Source organism: Malus domestica, chromosome 13, assembly GCF_042453785.1.
Source record: "Malus domestica chromosome 13, GDT2T_hap1".
NCBI lineage: Eukaryota > Viridiplantae > Streptophyta > Magnoliopsida > Rosales > Rosaceae > Malus > Malus domestica.
In genome coordinates this window covers 1,484,319-1,503,724 of record NC_091673.1, presented here as the reverse complement: position 1 = coordinate 1,503,724, position 19,406 = coordinate 1,484,319, and the positions used below count along the sequence as shown (strand labels likewise).

The following is a 19,406-nucleotide window of genomic DNA, read 5'->3' as shown; positions in this document are numbered from 1 at the left end:
ACACATCTTCCGTTGGCATCAACAGCACTGTGAAGGCAACCGGTGATATCTTAAGTCGGCATAGATAGCTCTGTCACCGTAGAATCAGCCGATCTCGCAGCATCTTCCGTTGGCATCAACAGCACTACGGCGAGGACGACTGGTTACCTATCCAAGTCTCGGTCGAGAAGGATTTCCGAATCCTCATTGGTCGAGGTCATCTCATCAGCCTTCTCGGCGAAGTGGGGTGTTACCAGGTTACTGTATTCGGCACATTGACAGCCGAATTTGAGATTGAACTTCGCAAATTAGCAGCCTTGTCTTCAGGCTCTAGAACCCAAGAGGCCGAGAATTGTTCCTTCCTCGGCCGCAATCGCAAGACACAGAAGTCAGCAGCGCGCTCAACGCAACATCATCAAATTTACTCCTCGGCCGAGCTCGGCCGACGAGTTGGCACGCCCCGCAATCACCGAAGGACGTAGTTAGCTTAGAAAATACTCGGCCTGCGCGCCACGTAGGCTTGGTAGATTTTAGGGTCAACACATTCAAAAGAACACTTCGTGGAAGTAATTTACGTACATATGTTTTACTTAAAAAAATTATTAAACTATACAACTCATAAAATTTCAACAACAAGAGTTCGTATGGTATACAAATTCTTATTAATTTCGGATTAGGGATAATTTGATCCGACAAAGAATAAGATTAGGACTAATTGATTTATAATTTACTGGTTATTTTCAAATTGGTAATACAAAATCCAAACGGTTGGTAATGATGTAATTCCTTTATAAAACAAGGGTCAGATTCATCCAGTCAACGCCCTTAAATTCACTACCACCAACCGAACTTCAATTCCTCTCTCCGTCGCTCTCTCGATTTTCTCAGTTCCGATTTCTTTCTGTCAATTTTCCCGAGAAAATTCAACACGGACAACCAAATCAAATCATGGAAGAAGATCAAGCTGCAGCTTTCGAATCAATCGGGAACGGCGACCATTACGACGCCGCATCCACCGCCGTCAATGATTACAGTACCCATCATACCACCACCAACAACGACCACGGTTGGCAGAAGGTCACCGCGAAGCGCCCGAGGAAGAAGAAGGAATCGAACGCGGAAACAATTAACAATCAGAACAAGCTGGTCCCCGGCGTCGCGAACGCCAACGGAAACGGCGTTTTCCGATCGCTGGAGAAACAGTCGGAGGACCGGCGCCGGCGGATTCTCGAAGCTCAGAGGGCCAATGTCGACCTTGACGATGTTGCTCCGGCGAGATCGAAGCTCAGGTCTGACGACGAGGATGGGGATAATAGCGATGACGAAGCTGCGGCGCAGAACGTGAAGACCGAGGAGGCGAAGAAATCCAAGCCTAAGAAGCCGAAGAAGCCTAAGGTCACGGTGGCTGAGGCGGCCGCTAAGATCGACGAGACAAACGATCTCGAGGCATTCCTCATTGACATTTCGGTGAGTTTTATGCTCTGATCTAGCTTGATCTATTCGTTTTCAATTGAATGCGATTTAAATTTCCAAAATTTTGAATTAATTTGGGGATTGTGAATTGCAATAGGCTTCATACGAGTCGAAGGAGGACATACAGCTGATGCGTTTTGCGGACTATTTCGGCCGCGCATTCTCTGCGGTGTCTGCCTCTCAGTTTCCATGGGTGAAGATGTTCAAGGAGTCATCGGTGGCCAAGCTTGCCGATGTAAGTTTTGAAATTTATTCATTTATATACCTGATGCATTGATTAAAAGGTCGAATATCTGTTTTCGGGGTTGAATTGCTTGTGAACCATTACCATTGTGCATAATGGCTTTTTTCTGTTCAATATTACTAATGGCATTTATATTAATGAGATCAAAATTCCGTGGAAAGCTTTTCTCTTTGGATATATAGTCGAATAAAGCTGTTTGTCTGTTGTTTTTGGGGTTTCTTCGTATCGTTCCTACGATTTTCAGCATACTTCCTTCTGAATATAATTTCACTTCTTACCGAAAACAATTGTGCGTATTATTTCTGGTAATGGTAGAGGTGGTATTTATGGCCTCAAAGGTGAATCGGTTGGTGGATAATGTTATAATTTGTTGAAAGAACGTTTTATTCTAATATACATACATGTGATGATAAGGTTGATATTTGCAAGATAGATAATTAGTCTCTGGCTTGTGACCTCTATTTTATGGGGCGTAATAACTTATTGGTGGAAGCAATTTGAGTGTGCATGCTCCTGGACGACCTAATCACTTAGTGCTGTTTTCTTTAACAGATCCCCCTTTCTCATATTTCTGAAACTGTTTATAAGACATCAGTTGACTGGATCAACCAGCGTTCCATTGAGGCCCTTGGGTCTTTTATATTATGGTCCTTAGAAAGCATTCTTGCAGACCTAGCGAGCCAAGTTTCTGGCACGAAGGGCAAGAAGGCTGTGCAGAATGTGTCTTCAAAATCTCAGGTATTTCCCCTCTCCTCACTTTCATCTTTTACTTGTCCAGGAATTGGTTGATAAATTCAGTGTTAATGTTAAGGTACAATCACTGAATGTTAAGGTACAATCTGCGATTGTACCTTCACAAATACGTACTTGTTGACTGCTGATAAAAACTTGAACTTTGTTGAAATCTCAGGTTGCAATATTTGTGGTTGTAGCAATGGTATTGCGTAGAAGACCCGATGTCTTGATTAGTATATTGCCAGCACTGAGAGAAAATTCAAAGTATCAAGGACAAGATAAGCTTCCAGTAACTATATGGATGATAGTTCAAGTAAGTGGTTAACAATATAATACTGGTTTTAACGATCTTTCTTCATGGAAAAAAGAACATTAGTTCTTATGTTAATGTTAAATTTAATCGATGTCAAATATGTCTTGTTTAGGCTAGTCAAGGGGACCTCGCTGTTGCGTTGCATGCATGGGCACGCAATGTGTTGCCTTTAGTCTGTGGAAAAAGTAGTAATCCACAGTCCCGAGACCTTGTTTTGCAGCTAGTGGAGAGGTATTAAAAGATGGTTATCGCTTCGAACATTTTTGGTTGCCTTTACATTCTTCAACACTGAAATTTGTTACTTTGGTTGCAGAATTCTGTCTATGCCCAAAGCTCGTACTATTTTAGTAAATAGTGCTGTTAGGAAGGGGGAGCGTTTGGTGCCACCTTCTGCATTGGAGATACTTATGGGAGTTACCTTTCCTGCACATTCAGCTAGAGTAAAGGTAATTAGTTTTAAGGGAAGATTCACTTAATTTATTTTATTGCACTGTACTTAAGCACGATATTTTTACAGGCCACCGAAAGGTTTGAGGCTATATATCCAACCCTAAAAGCGGTCGCTCTAGCTGGCGCCCCTGGAAGCAAAGCAATGAAACAAGTTTCACAGCAGATGTTGAGTTTTGCTGTCAAAGCTGCAGGAGAAAGTACGTAAATTTGTTTTGACTTCCTTTGTATTGAAGTTTTTGTTTCCTAAGTAGGGAGAAATCGTAGGTTCATAAAATGGGATTGAGATAATTCTGTCTCTCACAGGTATACCAGAGCTATCCGATGAAGCAGCTGGAATTTTCATTTGGTGTTTGACCCAACATGCTGATTGCTTTAAGCAGTGGGTGAGATGTTCTACTTCTCATTAGCATCGTTGCATTCATCTTTGGGGTTTGAAACTGCACCGTTAGTGAATATATCAATCTGATTTCTGTGTTGTGCATCAAATGGTAACAGGACAAGGTTTATGAGGAAAACTTAGAAGCGAGTGTTGCTGTTCTGAAGAAACTTTCTAACCAATGGAAAGAACATTCTGCAAATCTGTCTCCTTTTGATCCTATGAGGGAAGCTCTTAAAAGTTTTAGTCGCAAGGTAACATTTTTTTTTTGGATTTCATTATCTTACCAAAACTTATAGATGATTTAGCTATGGGCAAACTATAACTTGTTGTATGCTTGTAGAATGAGAAGGCATTGGCTGGTGAGGCAGAGGATGCACGCCAAGAAAAGCTCAACAAGGAAGCAGACAAGTATTGTAAGACATTATTGGGGAAGATATCACGGGGAAGCGGGTGCAAGAAAACTGTGGCCCTTGCTGTTGTTGCCTTGGCTGTTGGTGCTGCTGTCATGTCCCCAAACGTAGAGTCTTGGGAATCGGAGTTGAAAAAACTAACAGCGACTGTCAGCTTGACTATCAGCTCTTTCTTCGAATGAACTGTGATTTCCAGTTCCGAGAATCTTTCATTAGCTGGACGAGCGAAGCTGGTTTAGAAGCCGATGGTGCAAAGTACCGACTTTTATTTCTCTTACAAAATAGAGTATGATGAAGAAAAGTTCTGCTAATTTACTCCAGAATAAGGTGGCGACGAACAGGAAGTTCTATTTATACTTTTATCCCGACGGGATACAGAACTAGACGTAGTTGAAGGTCAATACTTGCTTGAAGGTTTGATTTGGTTTGAGTTTTTTGTTTTCGGTTCAGCTTTCATGTTTATTTAGATCCGTTTTAAGTTATTCACCGCTAACATCTACAAATACCAGCAATATGTTTATGAGAAGTCAGAGACCGATAGAAACATGTATTCTCGGATTAGTGTTTCATTTGAAAAGGAATTTTGAATTTAAGGTTTGATTCTTCATCATATTCATTAGAGTTCTGGATTTAAGTTCATATGTATCAAATGTGTCATTGAGGTATAACATTGTAAATGTTCAGCTGCATCCGCCGCAGCGTTCGGAAATACATATGTACTACAAGAAGCAAAGCTTATAGAGGATCTGCATTTTCTATGAGGACTCTTCAGGTTCTGCAAATGGGTACTTTAGAAACCCGGCTTTTATTTGGTCAGGAATCCACGTCTGCTTTTCAATAACTCAAATTTGGAGAAATGATTTCCCTACAATTCATTTTTCTTTCATCATTTTGTATTTCGACTCACTTTTGATTTCATTTCGAAGACGAGAAATAAGCAGAAGTGTGCGGAATCACTTCCCCAAATTTTGGTGGTTTGTTTAGGATAATCAAGAAGAAACCAAATGAGATGATTAAAAAAGGGGCACTTGCGCAGGGAAGAACAAGAAGACAAAACATGAACTGAAAGTACATCTCTAGGAGATTTCTCTTGTACCACCTAATCCGAAGCCAGTTCATGATGATTGGCTGCAATCACACAAAAGTGCTTTTCTTTAAAGCTCCGTGGCATGTCACAAAGAAAGTACAAAAATAAGGAGACGTGTACTTACTGGCATGATAAGGAAGTACCAGAAGGCAACAACTCCTGACTGTATTAAAACCCATGTCAAATCTTCCTCGTAGTTTATACCAGTGACAGCAAACGCAGGCTGCTCAATCTGCTAAGACAGTTCATGATTAGGCCCATTTGGGAACGCTTATTTAGAAAACACTTACGCTCACACGCACATACGTTAAAATTGCTTTTATTAAAAACACATTCAAGTTTATATCAAAAATCCAAATGCTTCCCAGATATACAGTTGGGAATGCTTCTTCAAAAAGCGTTTCTATGAACGGAAATACTTTTTAAGTTTAAAGGATAAGCAAGATTAGGAGAAGCAGAGATGATGAGTGGCTTACAGTGGCCAAACCTTCTCCAACTTGAATTGCCAAGCTAGATTTCTTCAGGTGGAATAGTCGGTTGGCTTTTGACTGATCTGAAAAGGAAAAAGTTCGGATCCTTTTAACGATCTGGATAATTTTTTTAGAATGGAAATTGGAGATTGAGAAAGAAAGCTTGTGCCTTTTCAGGCTTGACATTGATGGCATGTCTGTGTTGGGAAGTGACTGGAAGAGAAGAACGCCGGGAACGGCTGAGAGAAGGCAGCGCCGGAGGAATTTGGAAGCTGAATGAGCAGCTCATTTTAGAGCTCTCTTTCTTTGTTTTTCTGTTTTCTTATCCCTAAGGTCTGAGTTTCTTGGCAGAAAATGCATGGCATTTATTGACGAATGAAGTTAAAATACATGATAAATAATAATTTGTTATCAAACTTATAATTTATACTTTTAACCAGGAGAATCTTGTTAGATTCTTTTTGTGATGATATAAAGATCATTCAATCACATATATTCATTGAACATCGTACGATGATATACGATAAACAAATGTAATTGAAAGATCCTTAAAATCTTCACAAAAAGAATCAAACGAGAATCTTCGCTCTACTTTTACCACGAGAAATGAATATAAAAACCAGAAAAGAAAACAAAAAAAGAACAAAAAAACCCCAAAACCCCAGACAGGCTTAAAGATCGAGTCTTGAATAGAACCCACAACTGGAAAAGCTTCTTCTAAACCCCAAAAGCTCACTGCAACTCTGCAACTCTGCAACTTTCCAATTTCTGCCTCAATCAGGTAAAAATGTTGGCCTCGGCAGTCCAACCGCCGTTAACGGTGAAACCGCCTCATCTCCACCAGTCCTCACCCTGCATCTCAAACACCCACATGGAAGTCATTGCAGCTAAACCCACCAGACCCAGAAACAGAAGGAAAGCACTATTCTTCCATTCAATTTGTTCCCAATGCCTCAACCTCAAATCATTCTCCCGCCGCCAATTTCTCACAAGGGTCAGCGGTAGCGACGGCGGCGGTGCGGCTGATGCCACCCCACAACAGTATAAACCACCCACTGTAAGTTTTCAATTTCGTCCATTTATTATCAAGAATTAATCTTTTTGGTCGTTAATATGTTTCATTAAGATTCATCCCAGAAGATTATATTTCATAAGGATTAAAACCCACAAAATTATATTTCATGAGGATGAAATGTGGACTTTGATAATCTGATTCTCGCCACTTTTGATTTGTAGGACACTAAAGAGATAAAGAGTAGTTCTTTGGGTGACGGGTATGTCGGCTTGTTTATTCGGATGCTCGGTCTGGCCAATGATTCCCTTGATAGAGAGCAGGCTATAGTGGCACTCTGGAAATACTCACTTGGAGGGAAGCAATATGTTGATGCCATTATGCAGTTTCCTGGCTGCATAAACCTGATTGTAAACTTGCTGAGGTCGGAATCCAGTTCTGCGTGTGAAGCTGCCGCTGGACTTTTAAGATCGATATCCCTTGTTAATTTGTATAGAGATGTGCTGGCAGAGTGGAGCAACTGAAGAGATAACGGATTTGCTAAATCGACCGTCTTTGAATCCTGAGGTATAGGATGGGTATCTCGCTCGTGGAATCGCTTTCCACATTTTTCTTGATGTAGAAAAGTGAGGTAGGTTGTTATAACATTTCTGCAGGTGAAGGAGCAAGCTATATGTACTTTGTGGAACTTGTCCGTTGATGAGAAGTTCAGAGAGAAAATTGCAAACAGTGATGTGCTGCCATTACTTGTTAAGTCCGTGGATGATGAGGACATAAAGGTGAAGGAAGCAGCTGGAGGGGTGTTGGCAAATTTGGCATTAAGTCACTTTAGTCACAGCATTATGGTTGAAGCAGGTGTTATACCAAAATTGGTGAGACTTCTACTTCCATTTTTTATCGGCAGATGATATCCTGAAGTCTAATATCCCCCTTCACAACAAAGATTGGTTTGCTGCTTGTTTGGTGAAACTTGGTTCTCTTTCTCGTCCCAGACTAGAATTCGAGGACCCAATCAACATGGAAGTAACTCTCCACCAGACCATTCCAAGACTCATGGAGCAGCTAAAAACCTCATTCGTTCCAGAAGAAAAGGAAGCTGCAGTTGTAGAACTCAACAGAATAATCTCTGAAGGGGTGGTTGATTCCACTCGAGCCATTGCTTCCGAAGGAGGCGTATTTCTGTTGGTCAAACTGATTGAAGAAGGGAGTGAGAGGGCCATTGAAGCAAGCTTGGCGATACTGTATAATCTGAGCATGGACAGTGAGAATCATTCAGCAATTGTAGTTGCCGGAGCAGTTCCCGTTTTGAGGAGAATTGTCCTATCACAAAGACCACAGTGGAACCGGGCACTTCATTTGCTGAGGACTCTACCTACATAAGGAGACGCTGCCAAACCTTATGGTTATGAGATAATTTTTCCATTTTTGCCATACTTAAAGCTACGAATCTACCCTTAAATTGAAGGGCGAGGTAACTCCCGTGGAGAGCATACTTTTGTACTGGGGCAGCTGATGCCGTTAGTATATGTACGGATTGTAATCAAGCTCCTTGCCCTTCTGTACAAGCACAGGAATGTAAAAATTTTGGTGGTTAAATGGGAAATAATTTTTTGACATCATTTTTCTCGTTCTGCACTACCCTGTTTAGTTCTGTCCCGAGATGACCATGGGATGAAATTTCGTCGGTTTTTTAGGTCTGAAAACCCTTTCTTTTCGTAAAACTGTGGATTGTTTTCTTGCTACATTATTTTAGTTTTCTGTAGATATTTATCGGTTGGACCCGGCCAACTTTTTAACTTATAACCGTCCAACTGCAGGATAGACAGTATTTGAGACGCTCCACCACCACCCACCATGTGTAGCTTATCCTCTTGCCTTTCCCTAACCAAAAACCTTGCCCATGCTTCTCTTTCCAGCGACAAAAACGATTCACCGCCGCCACCACCGCCGCCATCTCTCCAAGCCAATACCACCAAACCTCCTCTTCCCAGCAGAAACAATACACCAACTATTCTAAGAAAGAAGCAGCAAAACCAGCTACAACGCAAGCCGAGGCAGCCTTCTGTCATAGAAATCGAACGAGCTATTGGCGGCGGAAGGTTCCGCGATGCAAACCCAAAGTATGTGACAGTTATACTACTGGTCTTGTTCATATATGTACTTCGCTGAATTTCTCGACTTGGTATCCATTTTTTTAGCTGGTTTTAAGGTTACAATGCTTTGTTTGTATAACTGCCGCTGCGTTCTTCGAATTCCATTTTCTTGTCGATAGTTGATAAACCTGATATGGTTTGTGTGGTACATCATTCAGGGACTTGGAAGAACAGAAGAATGCGAAATTCGACATGTCTATGATGAACTTTGCTAGCAAGTTTGAAGGGCCGGTGGAGAAGAAGCTCCGCGAGGCCGGAGAGTGGGTGACCGATAAAACTGAAAAGAGTTTCCGTTTAAATGGTAATATTCGTTTTCTTTCAGTTTGTTTCTGTCGAAAAATAGATAGCCATCACAAAATGAAGGGTGTGATGTGAATTACCAAATGCAGCTATCTATCAATTAGAGTGAACTATATTTTATCTGCCGATATAACTAGTAGAGGCGCAAAATTGAATGCAGTGTATTCATACAACCGATCTCACTTAGTGGAACAAGGCTTGATTATTATTGTTATTATTGTCCTGAATTCATGAATCCCGCCCGCCATTGATAAAATGTGATTGCTTGTTGATTTGTGCATGATTTGCTACTAGCTGCAACCTTGTAAATCATTGATGAACTTATATGTGTATTGGTTTTTGTGTGTTTGCTTGCTGCTGCAGGCAAAAACGTTCTCAAGTTTGTGTTCTTCTGGTTACTACCAATCTGGAGTTTCTCACTCTTAGTGGCCGCTGGGGCCATCAAGCTCAACTCTCCACTTCTTGATGACCTCATCATGTAAACTTGTCACTTAAATTCTACTTCCATTACAATTGCTCTCGCTCTGTATTTTACAATGCGATATTCTAAACGGCTTCAATTTACGGAAAGAAATATTCGGATTTGGGGGCAAGCGGCAGGACACGCTTATACCTAATACAGTTATTAACATTTCTTCTTCTTTTGACATAGAAAAAATCAAATTGTTGCCTGAGTATTTTTTTGGTCAAATATTTTTTTGTTTACTGGATAATTTTCTGTTCAACAGTCCTAAACTTCTGGATGCAGAATCTTTGAAAACAAAGCCCAAAAGTCTATTAAACTGAACGTGCAGTATACGAATATCTATTTTTTTTAATAAAATTCTTTACACAATTCTACTTTCTTAAGTTCTTCATCTGTAAGGATCAAATTCATATCAATGATACGATCATATTAGTTTAGAATCTAAAATATTAAAATATTTGACAACGTAATGAAGCATCACAACTTAAAATGAAGAAAACCATCGTGATTATGGAATTAAGGAGGAAAACAATAGTATAAAGTTCTTTTGTAAGGATCAAATTTATATCAGTGATACGATCATATTAGTTTAGAATCTAAAATCTTAAAATATTTGACAACTTAATGAAGCAGCACAGTTTAAAATGAAGAAAATCATCGTGATTATGGAATTAAGGAGGTAAACAATAGTATAATCTTATGATTAATATGAATTTGATATTCATAAATTCTCAAAACGAAGTATTCTTTACGATATATGGTGGAATTAGGTAGTTTTGTGACCGTGTCCTACGAGACTCGGAGGAGGATATGTTCCTTGCTTGTAATGGTGGTGAACGTGGGACATTAATCATATTATATGTGTGATATGACGCACACCAAAAGCAGGTCATAATTTCATAATTTCCAACCAATAAATAATAATTAAATTCGAGCAAAAAAAAAAAATTAAATAAAAAAAAAGTGACTACTCACCTCAGGAAAAAATGAAATAAAAACGGAAAATCGAATTCACAACGACACCGTTTCATTGTTTCTGCTTCGCAGTCTGTCGTTCTTGAGTTCTTCTCTTTCTTTTCTCTTCGCATAATTTCTTCAAAGTCCTTCGCTTTCCTCTCTCTTCCTCCAACCCATCGGAGCCACAGAGAGAGAAGAGAGAGAAACAAGGTCTGCAAGCCAGGTCACTGTGTCTTATTCTAGAGAGAGAAAGTGGTAGTGAGAGAGAGAGAGAGAGAGAGAGCGATCTGAGCGGTGGAGGAATTGGGGTGGTCCAGAAGAAGAAGCAGCAGAGAGAAATGGGGACGCTTCAGACGTGGAGGAAAGCCTACGGCGCTCTCAAAGACTCCACCAAAGTCGGCCTTGCCCACGTCAACAGCGATTACGCGGTGCCAATTCCTTTCCTTTTCTTTAATCTCCGTTGATTTAATTAATTAGAAGCAAAAACATAAAGATTAGATTTTGGTAATCCGAGGAATTGGATTTTGATTTTTGGATTTGGGTTTGTTTTCTAAGAATAGGATTTGGATGTTGCGATAGTCAAAGCCACCAACCACGTCGAGTGCCCGCCCAAAGAGAGACACCTCAGAAGTCAGTTTCTAATTTTTCAGATTTTTCAGATCCGTTGTTTTATCAAATGGGTGGTTGGATTTTGATCCAAAGATGTGATTTTTACATTTGGGGCTGTTTTGTTGGATGCAGAGATTCTGATTGCCACATCGTCAATGCGACCGCGGGCGGATGTTGCTTATTGCATTCATGCTCTTTCAAGAAGATTAAGCAAGACCCATAATTGGACGGTATGCCGTGCTTCCCCATTCAATTGCAAATTTGCAATGCCATACATTTTAATTTCGATTTTGTATTGGATGGTTATTGGACTTAATTTGTACCTATTTCCCTTGAATTTCAAGTGGGGTTTGCTTAATATTGTTGTTTACCATGCCTACTATATCATTTGAGTTTGCTTGGAAATACAGTTGGTTGCTTTAATAAACCGTGTAAATGTGTCTAAGTTAATCACTCAAAGTATTGTGGTGTTACTCAATAACAGTACAGTGAAATACTGACATTAGGTTCCTACGTAAATGTTCTTCATTTTTCGATTTGTTCCACTAGATGCCTCTTTTTGATCTTTTTGTGCAAAGGATTTCTTTTGATGCCCAAACAAAGTAAGTTTATGTGTTTTTAACTATTTTGAAGTGAAATCAGTGATCTTCTACTGGTCTGGTTCAATTTTGTCTCAGTTTACGTTGTATGATGCAACACTTATTTGATTGTTTTCTTTTGGCTGTATATGGCTCATCATTTTTCTTATGGATTAATATGCGTATGTAATATGTACACATATGTTTTGATTTCTGTTAAACTTAGATTGTATTATTTTCGCGTTTGAGATTGGCAGGTAGCTTTAAAAACATTGATAGTCATCCATAGGACCTTGAGGGAGGGCGATCCTACTTTCAGAGAAGAACTTCTAAATTTCTCGCAGAGGGGACGAATTCTCCAGCTTTCTAATTTCAAAGACGAATCCAGCCCCATTGGTGAATTTCAAATGCCTTAAATCTCTTGAATTCTCTCTCGTCTTTTGCATGTCAATTGTCATTACTAGCTATTAGTTGATTGAAATTATGACATTGATTTTGAACTCAAAATTGAAGAAAAACAAACACATCTGTAACATAAAGATAAATAATATTCCCTTCTGTTTGCCTTTTCCTCTTCTCAGCTTGGGATTGCTCTGCCTGGGTGCGTACTTATGCATTGTTTTTGGAGGAACGGCTCGAATGCTTTAGGGTTCTGAAGTATGACATTGAAGCTGAACGTCTTCCAAGGCCTGCCCAGGGCCAGGAGAAGGTACTTTACCAAATCTTCATGGTTCATTACTAGTTAGGGTTTGGTGATAAAGATGCTTTCTTTTTCCTCAAACATAAGTTATTATTTTATGAGGAGTCACAATCTTTTCTTTCATGCGTTTAACTACTAACAGGGATATAGTAGAACCCGAGAACTGGATAGTGAAGAACTGTTGGAGCAATTGCCTGCCTTACAGCAGCTTCTGTATCGTCTTATTGGTTGCCGGGTAACATAATTGGAACCTGTGGTTTATCTGTTGCACTCAAACATGTGTATAAATTATGAAATATTCATTTCGTGATACATTATTATATCTCTGTAAAGTTATAAATAGAGAGAATATTACAACAGTTTTATACATTTGTGCAAAATGATTGATTTTGCTTCTAAATTTGCAGCCAGAAGGAGCAGCTTCCATCAATTACGTTATACAGTATGCTCTGGCCCTGGTATGTCCCACATCTTCATTTTAGTTTTGTTTTCTCTCACATATGACAATGTTGTTTAAATTATAAATGGAGTATCAAGTGCTGAAAGCAAGCTTTAATCCTTATACTATTAAAGTCAGTTTAACAAATAACAGATAAAGGCTATATTTCATATCTGACCTTTTGAGTCTCTACTTTCAGGTATTGAAAGAGAGCTTTAAAATTTATTGTTCCATTAATGATGGAATCATAAATCTTGTTGATAAGGTAAATATATTATATCATTCAAGCTAGTACTTTGTTACCAATGGCTATATGTTTCTCAAATCCGTTTTTGCTGCAGTTTTTTGAGATGCCAAGACATGAAGCAGTTAAAGCCCTTGATGTCTATAAACGAGCTGGTCAGCAGGTAGACATCCGCAATCATTTTGGGTTCTCATGAGTTGACTGCTATAGCATCAGTTATTAGTTTAAGTTTGCTGCTCTGCTAAAGATATATTGGTATTTGCTGCAGGCTGCAGGTCTTTCTGATTTTTATGATGTTTGCAAAGGATTGGAACTTGCTAGGAATTTCCAGTTTCCAGTCTTGAGAGAGGTCTTATAGGTTTCCAGTGCATTTATTTATATTCCTTTCTTGCCGTTTTCTCAGCTTATGCTAAGTACTTTATTTTAACTTTTTCAGCCTCCGCAATCCTTCCTCATAACGATGGAAGAGTATATAAGTGAGGCACCTCGGGCTGTAACTGTTCCAAATGAGACATTGGTTGGTGCTTATTCTTTTTCTATTTTTGTTATGGAATTTTCGAAGTGTTTTGAGTTTTGATCAGTTAAGTTCTTTACCAATGGAATTTTATTTTGTAAAAACAAGTATAGATAATTTATATCTGCTCATTGTGAACAGCTTTTGACATATAGACCAGAAGAACCCTCAGAAGACGCAAAGTTATCCGGTGATGAATCTGAGCCACCAGCTTTAGACATTGTGCCTGTGTCTAATGTTGAGGCGGAAGCTCCTCTGCCACCGCCACCTCCACCTCCTCAAAGTAGCATGGCCACTGGAGATTTACTGGTAGATTATCAGTTCTGCTTTCTATGAATTTTCACTCTCTTTTTGTTTCTTTTATTCTACACATTCTCTCAGTGTCGCTGATTTCCATTTTTTTTTCACCCCAACCAATCTCCTTCTGTGGATTCAGGGATTGGATTATAGCGCAGCTGATGTATCTGCGATTGAGGACAGAAATGCTTTAGCTCTAGCTATAATTACATCTGAAGCTGGTACCATTCTGTTATATTATTTATTTATTATTTGGCATTTTCTGACTTCCATAGTTCCATTACTCTTAAATCTCTTCTGCTTTTATTTGCAGATGCAGCCCCAACATTCAATTCTGGTGCAGCCCAAGCAAATGGTTTTGATCCTACTGGATGGGAACTTGCCCTGGTCTCCACTCCAAGTACCGACATTTCAGCACCTAATGAGAGGCAATTGGTAGGCCCATCCCATGCTTTCAGAATTTATAGTTTTTATTGTTTACTATTCCTGTTGTCGATGACCATTTTACTATTAAGTACACGTCCCCAACAGTATGATGTAACGATTTTTCTCTCTATATTTGATTTGCTTCCATAATATGCAAAGATATTACTGGGCTTCGGTTTATACATCACCTTGTAGGATTTTTGTCCTTCTGATAGTGGCTTGCAATTTGATTGATACATGTTTTTGGTTCTTGTCAGGCTGGTGGGTTAGACTCACTTACTCTGAACAGCTTATACGATGAAGGAGCGTATAGGGCGTCTCAGCAGCCTGTCTATGGAGCTCCAGCCCCAAATCCATTTGAGGTCCAAGACCCATTTGCTTTTTCAAACAATATTGCTCCCCCACCCGCAGTTCAAATCGCGTCAATGGCCCAGCAGCAGTCCAACCCCTTTGGTCCTTTCCAACCTACCTACCAGCAGCCACAGCCGAATGTGATGATGGGTGCAACAAATCCTTTCGGGGATACTACTGGGTTTGGGACATTTCCTGCAAGTCCTGCTCCACATCCGCAATCTAGCAATCCATTTGGAAGCACTGGCCTTCTGTGAGGACACATGGTTTGATCATCTGAAATAGTGTTAATCCACGCAACGCAGTGACGTTGGTTTTGGTGTATTTGGTGAGCATAGCACATATGGGTTTTTGGTATTTGGTTTTTGGGAATGGACGGTGTTGGGCATGAACATAAACACCGTAAATAGTGAAGAATGTAATAATTAGTTGACACATTTTAGAAATTCATGTAATTTTCTTTAAATCAAAAGAAAAGGTTAATGTATTTTTGGAGCTCTCTTTTTCTCATGTGTCTTCATTATTTTTACTCTCACAAGGGAACGGGTTCCATTATACATGAGACTGTACAATCCGGCTGTAAGTTGATACAACTTAAATTGTATGAACTCTCACTCTTTACGAGGATGTATTATCTTTTGCAACTGGTGACACCACGTGATAATTATTTAACAGACATATACTGTATTATCTTTTGTCATTGTAGTATGGTGGTAAGTATTCTCGCCTGTCACGCAGGTGACCCGGGTTCGATCCCCGGCAACGGCGCCAAAAATTTGCTTGCTAAACTCAAGTGCAGGTGTCGCGTAGCAGTATAAACTCGAAGTCCGAGTGTCGTATTCCTCAGAGAACGTTGAAAAATAATGCAGAATTATCAAGATTGAAACAAAGAACAATATCAAATGAGATGTAAATTATAGAAGAAAAGTTCAACAAATAAAAACACTAAAGCATCAGGGTTCCACCCGCATACAACTATGCAATTTCACTATTTTGATTCCTTTTTATAACTCGACTAAGATACCAACAACAAGTGATCTCAACCGAAAAATATAGCAATTAAGTTTTCCTCATATAAAACCTCTTGAAAGGTGATTTTCATTGTAGATATTCAAAACAAAACGCCCATTCAATATCTTATATAAATAATCCCAAATATATTTTGTACTTACGACAACAAAATATTAATAAATTACTCCGTCGAAATCATACCAATCTACTAATTTATTCAATTCACTAAAAGCATGATGTGAAACAAAACTATAAGAAAAACATGATTAAACTTATGAATCATAACCAGCATTCATCAATCCGAAAATAGAATAAATAAGAAATTTCATTGAAAATCCACAATGTAAAATTGACATTGAAACTCTGAAATAGAATCGAAATAATAAAACTACATAATCGTAATATAGGTTTTCCCCCTAACCTTAGCTAGGAGATTAGTTCTCCATAAACTAAATAGAAAAAGAAAGGTCTAAAATTATGAAAGAGCCAACCACCTTTGGAAAACAATCAAAATGAGATTATATAAGCTGCTGCCGTAGCCAACCTCCCTTCATATTCTTCTTGAATAATGGTCATTTATCAACCCATTATTAATATGTTAATGCCAATTGTAACATCTCACATTGCCCAGGGGAGTGATCCTTAAATGTATATTTCTATCTCTACCTAGCACGAGGCCTTTTGGGAGCTCACTGGCTTCGGGTTCCGTAAGAACTCCGAAGTTAAGCAAGTAGGGGGCCAGAACACTCCCAGGATGGGTAACCCATTGGAAAGTTGCTCGTGAGTTCCCAGAAACAAAACCGTGAGGGCATGGTCGGGGCCCAAAGTGGACAATATCGTGCTACGGTGGTGGAGTGAGCCCGGGATGTGGTGGATCCTGGGCTGGGATGTGACAAATTGGTATCAGAGCCTAACCCTGGCCGTGGTGTGCCGACGAGGTCGTCGGGCCCCTTAAGGAGAGTGGATTGTAACATCCCACATCGCCCAGGGGAGTGATCCTTAAATGTATATTCTCATCCCTACCTAGTACGAGGCCTTTTGGGAGCTCACTGGCTTCGGGTTCCATAGGAACTCCGAAGTTAAGCGAGTAGGGGGCCAGGTCACTCCCAAGATGGGTGACCCATTGGGAAGTTGCTCGTGAGTTCCTAGAAACAAAACCGTGAGGGCATGATCGAGGCCCAAAGCGGACAATATCGTACTACGGTGGTGCAGCGAGCCCGAGATGTGGTGGACCCCGGGCCAGGATGTGACACCAATCCTCATAACCCTCTGAATAATGGTCATTGATAAGCCTTAATACCATATTGAAATGGTAATGGCTATCCGTTTCTTTTTCTTCTTCTTTGCCTTCTCCTTTCTTCATTTCTTTTCGGTAATTGACATAGAGTTAATCACCAATTTATTGTCTTATGTCTCACCCTTTAATTGCCTTGCAACATTCTCATAGTCTTGCACATGAGCATTAATATAACATCAGTAAAAAATTAAAACAAATTAGATATAAAACCTATTTGACCGGTTATACATGATAAAGCACAAATTTGATAAATTACTTGAGAAAAACATGTAACGGGTATAATCAAAGCGCATTAGACATACACTTTTGAGCAATTATCACACAACAACTATGATTGTCGTCAGTAATGTCATTAGGACTATATATTAGTTTCAAGAAAGTTATTCTCGATTACAACTTACGAGAGTGGTTAGTCAAGCTATTTATTGAATATTCTCCGACCATGTTGTCTTACTGAATATTCTCTGTTGCTTGGGATTTGTAAATCATGTATTATCTAATTTATAAGAGGGAAAAAGATCATCTTCGGATCCCTTCCACCAAATCAATCAATTCAGACCCTTGAAATTTGATCCAACGGCTATAAACAGGGAGCCCATTTAAAAGTTATAATAACTTTAACCGTTTGATCAAATTTCAAAGGTCCGGATTAAGTGATTGGATGGATTTGGTGGAAGGAATTCAGAGAGGATCCCCTTCCTTATAAGAGAGATAAGTAGAGTAGAGGCTGCTGGTGAATTGTATAATTATTATTAATTGGTGACCTTTTGACTTTTTTATTTTGGTTGGATACCTAATAATGTCCCCGTTATAATCCTTTGAAATTTCTTTTCCTTTATCCACAATTTTAGCAAATTCATGGTCGGTTGGAGTTGTATTTGATGCTGACTAATGACTTTGCCACTAAGGTCTAAGTTAAATTGATTTCTGCTTAATTTTGGTTAGGTGCCGCCATATTTTCTGGAATTGGATCCCATTCGGATTCACTTTATGTGGATCCCAGAGATCCCCGCATATTAACTATTCATCGTGTATAATGCGGTAATAAATCATTTGATTTTTTTTATTTAAAATTAAAAACAAATAGTATATGATGAAAACTGACCACACGATCTACGATGAACGACTTGGATATGGGGATCTCTAGGATTCCCACAAAGTGGATCCGGAGAGGATATCTTCTTCCATATTTTCTTTTTTGGCCAATGGATGTGATTAGTCTAAAAATTAATAATGTTCTGTTGAGAGTATCAATCTCACATCGAATAAAATGGGACCTTGCACGGGCTTATAAGTAATTGAGATAATTCCCATATTGCTTTTATGGTGGAATCTTAAATTTCTTCATGGTATCAGAGAAAGTTGTCTCATGTGTGAACCCCAATGGATACACGTGCTCTACGTCACTTGATTTGTGTTGTCCGCGTGACCACGTGCTAGGTTTGAAAATTTGCCACACATGCGGGAGTGTTGAGAGTATGAATCTCACAATGGAGAAAGAAAGGGACCTTGTATGTGCTTATAAGCAAGGAAGAAAATATCGGTAATATCGGAAATATCGGTAGTTCAAAAACACGGAAATATCAATGAAAATATCGGGATAATATCGATATCGATAAAAATTACATGGAAACCACGGAAATTGTAAGAAAAACTTAGAAATTTTTATTGAAACTTTGCAGGATGTTTATTTAGTCAATTATCTATTAGTTTATCACAAAAAATTGGAAGGAAATACATTGCATGATGGATTTAACATTATCAAGTTGATTATATAGCGAGCTGACAAACATTGTGAGTATAGAAAATATGTAATAATTAATGAAAGAAGTCTAAACACCATAATCATTTATATATAATGAATTAGTACAATATTTTACACTTTATACATTGCATGGTAAGATACATGAGTGACTTAGTACCACATAGAGTTCCTATGAGGTTCAAAATTTTGACTATCTTCATCATCTCTATGTGTAGAGTGAGTGTATTGTGAAGAGTAGTTATCAAATGATAAATCCCCAAAATAATTTTGCATGTAATTGTTAACATGCCACTCATATGGATCTGAGATTGGTTGACCTTGTCCATAAGCAAAATCATTTGAAGATTGAGTCTCGGATTGTCCCCATGAGTCGCTCGATTCCATCCCAAAAGGAATGAGATATGAAGGGTAGGGAAATGGTTGGTTATGAGTATTACCATAGTTACTACTTCTCACTCCAACAGAGTCCGAAGTTCTAGATAACGAGTCATCTTCTTGACTTGACAAAATCCCCTTGCCTCTTTCTCTGCGAGTATAGTCCTTCCCTATGGTACCAATTCCTGGTCCTGCCCACCTACTGCCATGGTCATCATCCTGTGTTGCATGCGTGAAGTTTGCTTCACAAGTGAAGGGGCTTATAAATCTGGGAGGTGGTCCATAATAGTTTCCATATCCAGCTCCACTACCTCCAGCTCCACTATGTCCTTCATCATTCCCACCTCCGGTGGTAGGTGAGTCTCCTGATCT

The 19,406-nt window shown here is 39.2% G+C and overlaps 3 protein-coding genes, 1 non-coding gene and 1 pseudogene across 6 annotated transcripts; 4 read left to right on the top strand and 1 right to left on the bottom strand.

Annotated features, from left to right (window-relative positions):
• The first annotated feature begins 795 nt into the window (after positions 1-795).
• On the top strand, positions 796-4,576 carry LOC103451563 (uncharacterized). Its single transcript, XM_008390977.4, has 10 exons — positions 796-1,446; positions 1,550-1,687; positions 2,249-2,434; positions 2,607-2,744; positions 2,857-2,975; positions 3,058-3,190; positions 3,262-3,391; positions 3,498-3,577; positions 3,690-3,824; positions 3,914-4,576. The coding sequence occupies exons 1-10, from the start codon at positions 928-930 to the stop codon at positions 4,163-4,165; spliced, it is 1,830 nt and encodes a 609-aa protein (XP_008389199.2). The 5' UTR covers positions 796-927; the 3' UTR covers positions 4,166-4,576.
• A 403-nt stretch (positions 4,577-4,979) lies between these two features.
• On the bottom strand, positions 4,980-5,923 carry LOC103452246 (uncharacterized). The gene is made up of 4 exons (XR_011574545.1): positions 5,710-5,923; positions 5,547-5,623; positions 5,195-5,302; positions 4,980-5,111 (listed from the first exon to the last, which is right to left on the bottom strand). It is a non-coding gene; the product is annotated as an uncharacterized protein (transcript).
• A 271-nt stretch (positions 5,924-6,194) lies between these two features.
• On the top strand, positions 6,195-8,166 carry LOC114820467 (vacuolar protein 8-like; annotated as a pseudogene).
• A 25-nt stretch (positions 8,167-8,191) lies between these two features.
• On the top strand, positions 8,192-9,634 carry LOC103451561 (probable NAD(P)H dehydrogenase subunit CRR3, chloroplastic). The gene is made up of 3 exons (XM_008390974.4): positions 8,192-8,672; positions 8,864-9,006; positions 9,369-9,634. Exons 1-3 carry the CDS (start codon positions 8,407-8,409, stop codon positions 9,485-9,487), a joined length of 528 nt encoding a protein of 175 aa, XP_008389196.2. The 5' UTR covers positions 8,192-8,406; the 3' UTR covers positions 9,488-9,634.
• Positions 9,635-10,151: 517 nt separating this feature from the next.
• LOC139190641 (putative clathrin assembly protein At2g01600) lies at positions 10,152-15,073 on the top strand. 3 transcript variants are annotated; one of them, XM_070811021.1, is made up of 15 exons: positions 10,152-10,856; positions 10,989-11,058; positions 11,170-11,267; positions 11,873-12,011; positions 12,197-12,324; positions 12,458-12,550; positions 12,723-12,773; positions 12,954-13,019; positions 13,096-13,161; positions 13,267-13,347; positions 13,435-13,515; positions 13,654-13,821; positions 13,949-14,025; positions 14,124-14,244; positions 14,493-15,073. In XM_070811021.1, the coding sequence occupies exons 1-15, from the start codon at positions 10,767-10,769 to the stop codon at positions 14,841-14,843; spliced, it is 1,680 nt and encodes a 559-aa protein (XP_070667122.1). In that variant the 5' UTR covers positions 10,152-10,766; the 3' UTR covers positions 14,844-15,073. The 3 variants fall into 3 exon arrangements, with proteins under 3 accessions (XP_070667122.1, XP_070667121.1, XP_070667123.1); XM_070811020.1 differs by having other exon boundaries at positions 13,949-14,030; positions 14,123-14,244; XM_070811022.1 differs by having other exon boundaries at positions 10,569-10,856; positions 10,984-11,058; positions 13,949-14,030; positions 14,123-14,244.
• The last annotated feature ends 4,333 nt before the right edge of the window (positions 15,074-19,406 follow it).

Bases quoted from the DNA above. Each gene is read 5' to 3' on its own strand.
- LOC103451563 (XM_008390977.4), top strand. From the start codon at position 928: ATGGAAGAAGATCAAGCTGCAGCTTTCGAATCAATCGGGAACGGCGAC. The intron at 3,191-3,261 runs GTAATTAGTTTT...ATATTTTTACAG, and splicing joins CACATTCAGCTAGAGTAAAG to GCCACCGAAAGGTTTGAGGC. The intron at 3,578-3,689 runs GTGAGATGTTCT...AAATGGTAACAG, and splicing joins CTGATTGCTTTAAGCAGTGG to GACAAGGTTTATGAGGAAAA.
- LOC103451561 (XM_008390974.4), top strand. From the start codon at position 8,407: ATGTGTAGCTTATCCTCTTGCCTTTCCCTAACCAAAAACCTTGCCCAT. The intron at 8,673-8,863 runs GTATGTGACAGT...TACATCATTCAG, and splicing joins TTCCGCGATGCAAACCCAAA to GGACTTGGAAGAACAGAAGA. The intron at 9,007-9,368 runs GTAATATTCGTT...TTGCTGCTGCAG, and splicing joins AAAGAGTTTCCGTTTAAATG to GCAAAAACGTTCTCAAGTTT.
- LOC139190641 (XM_070811020.1), top strand. From the start codon at position 10,767: ATGGGGACGCTTCAGACGTGGAGGAAAGCCTACGGCGCTCTCAAAGAC. The intron at 13,516-13,653 runs GTTGGTGCTTAT...CATTGTGAACAG, and splicing joins CTGTTCCAAATGAGACATTG to CTTTTGACATATAGACCAGA. The intron at 14,245-14,492 runs GTAGGCCCATCC...GGTTCTTGTCAG, and splicing joins CACCTAATGAGAGGCAATTG to GCTGGTGGGTTAGACTCACT.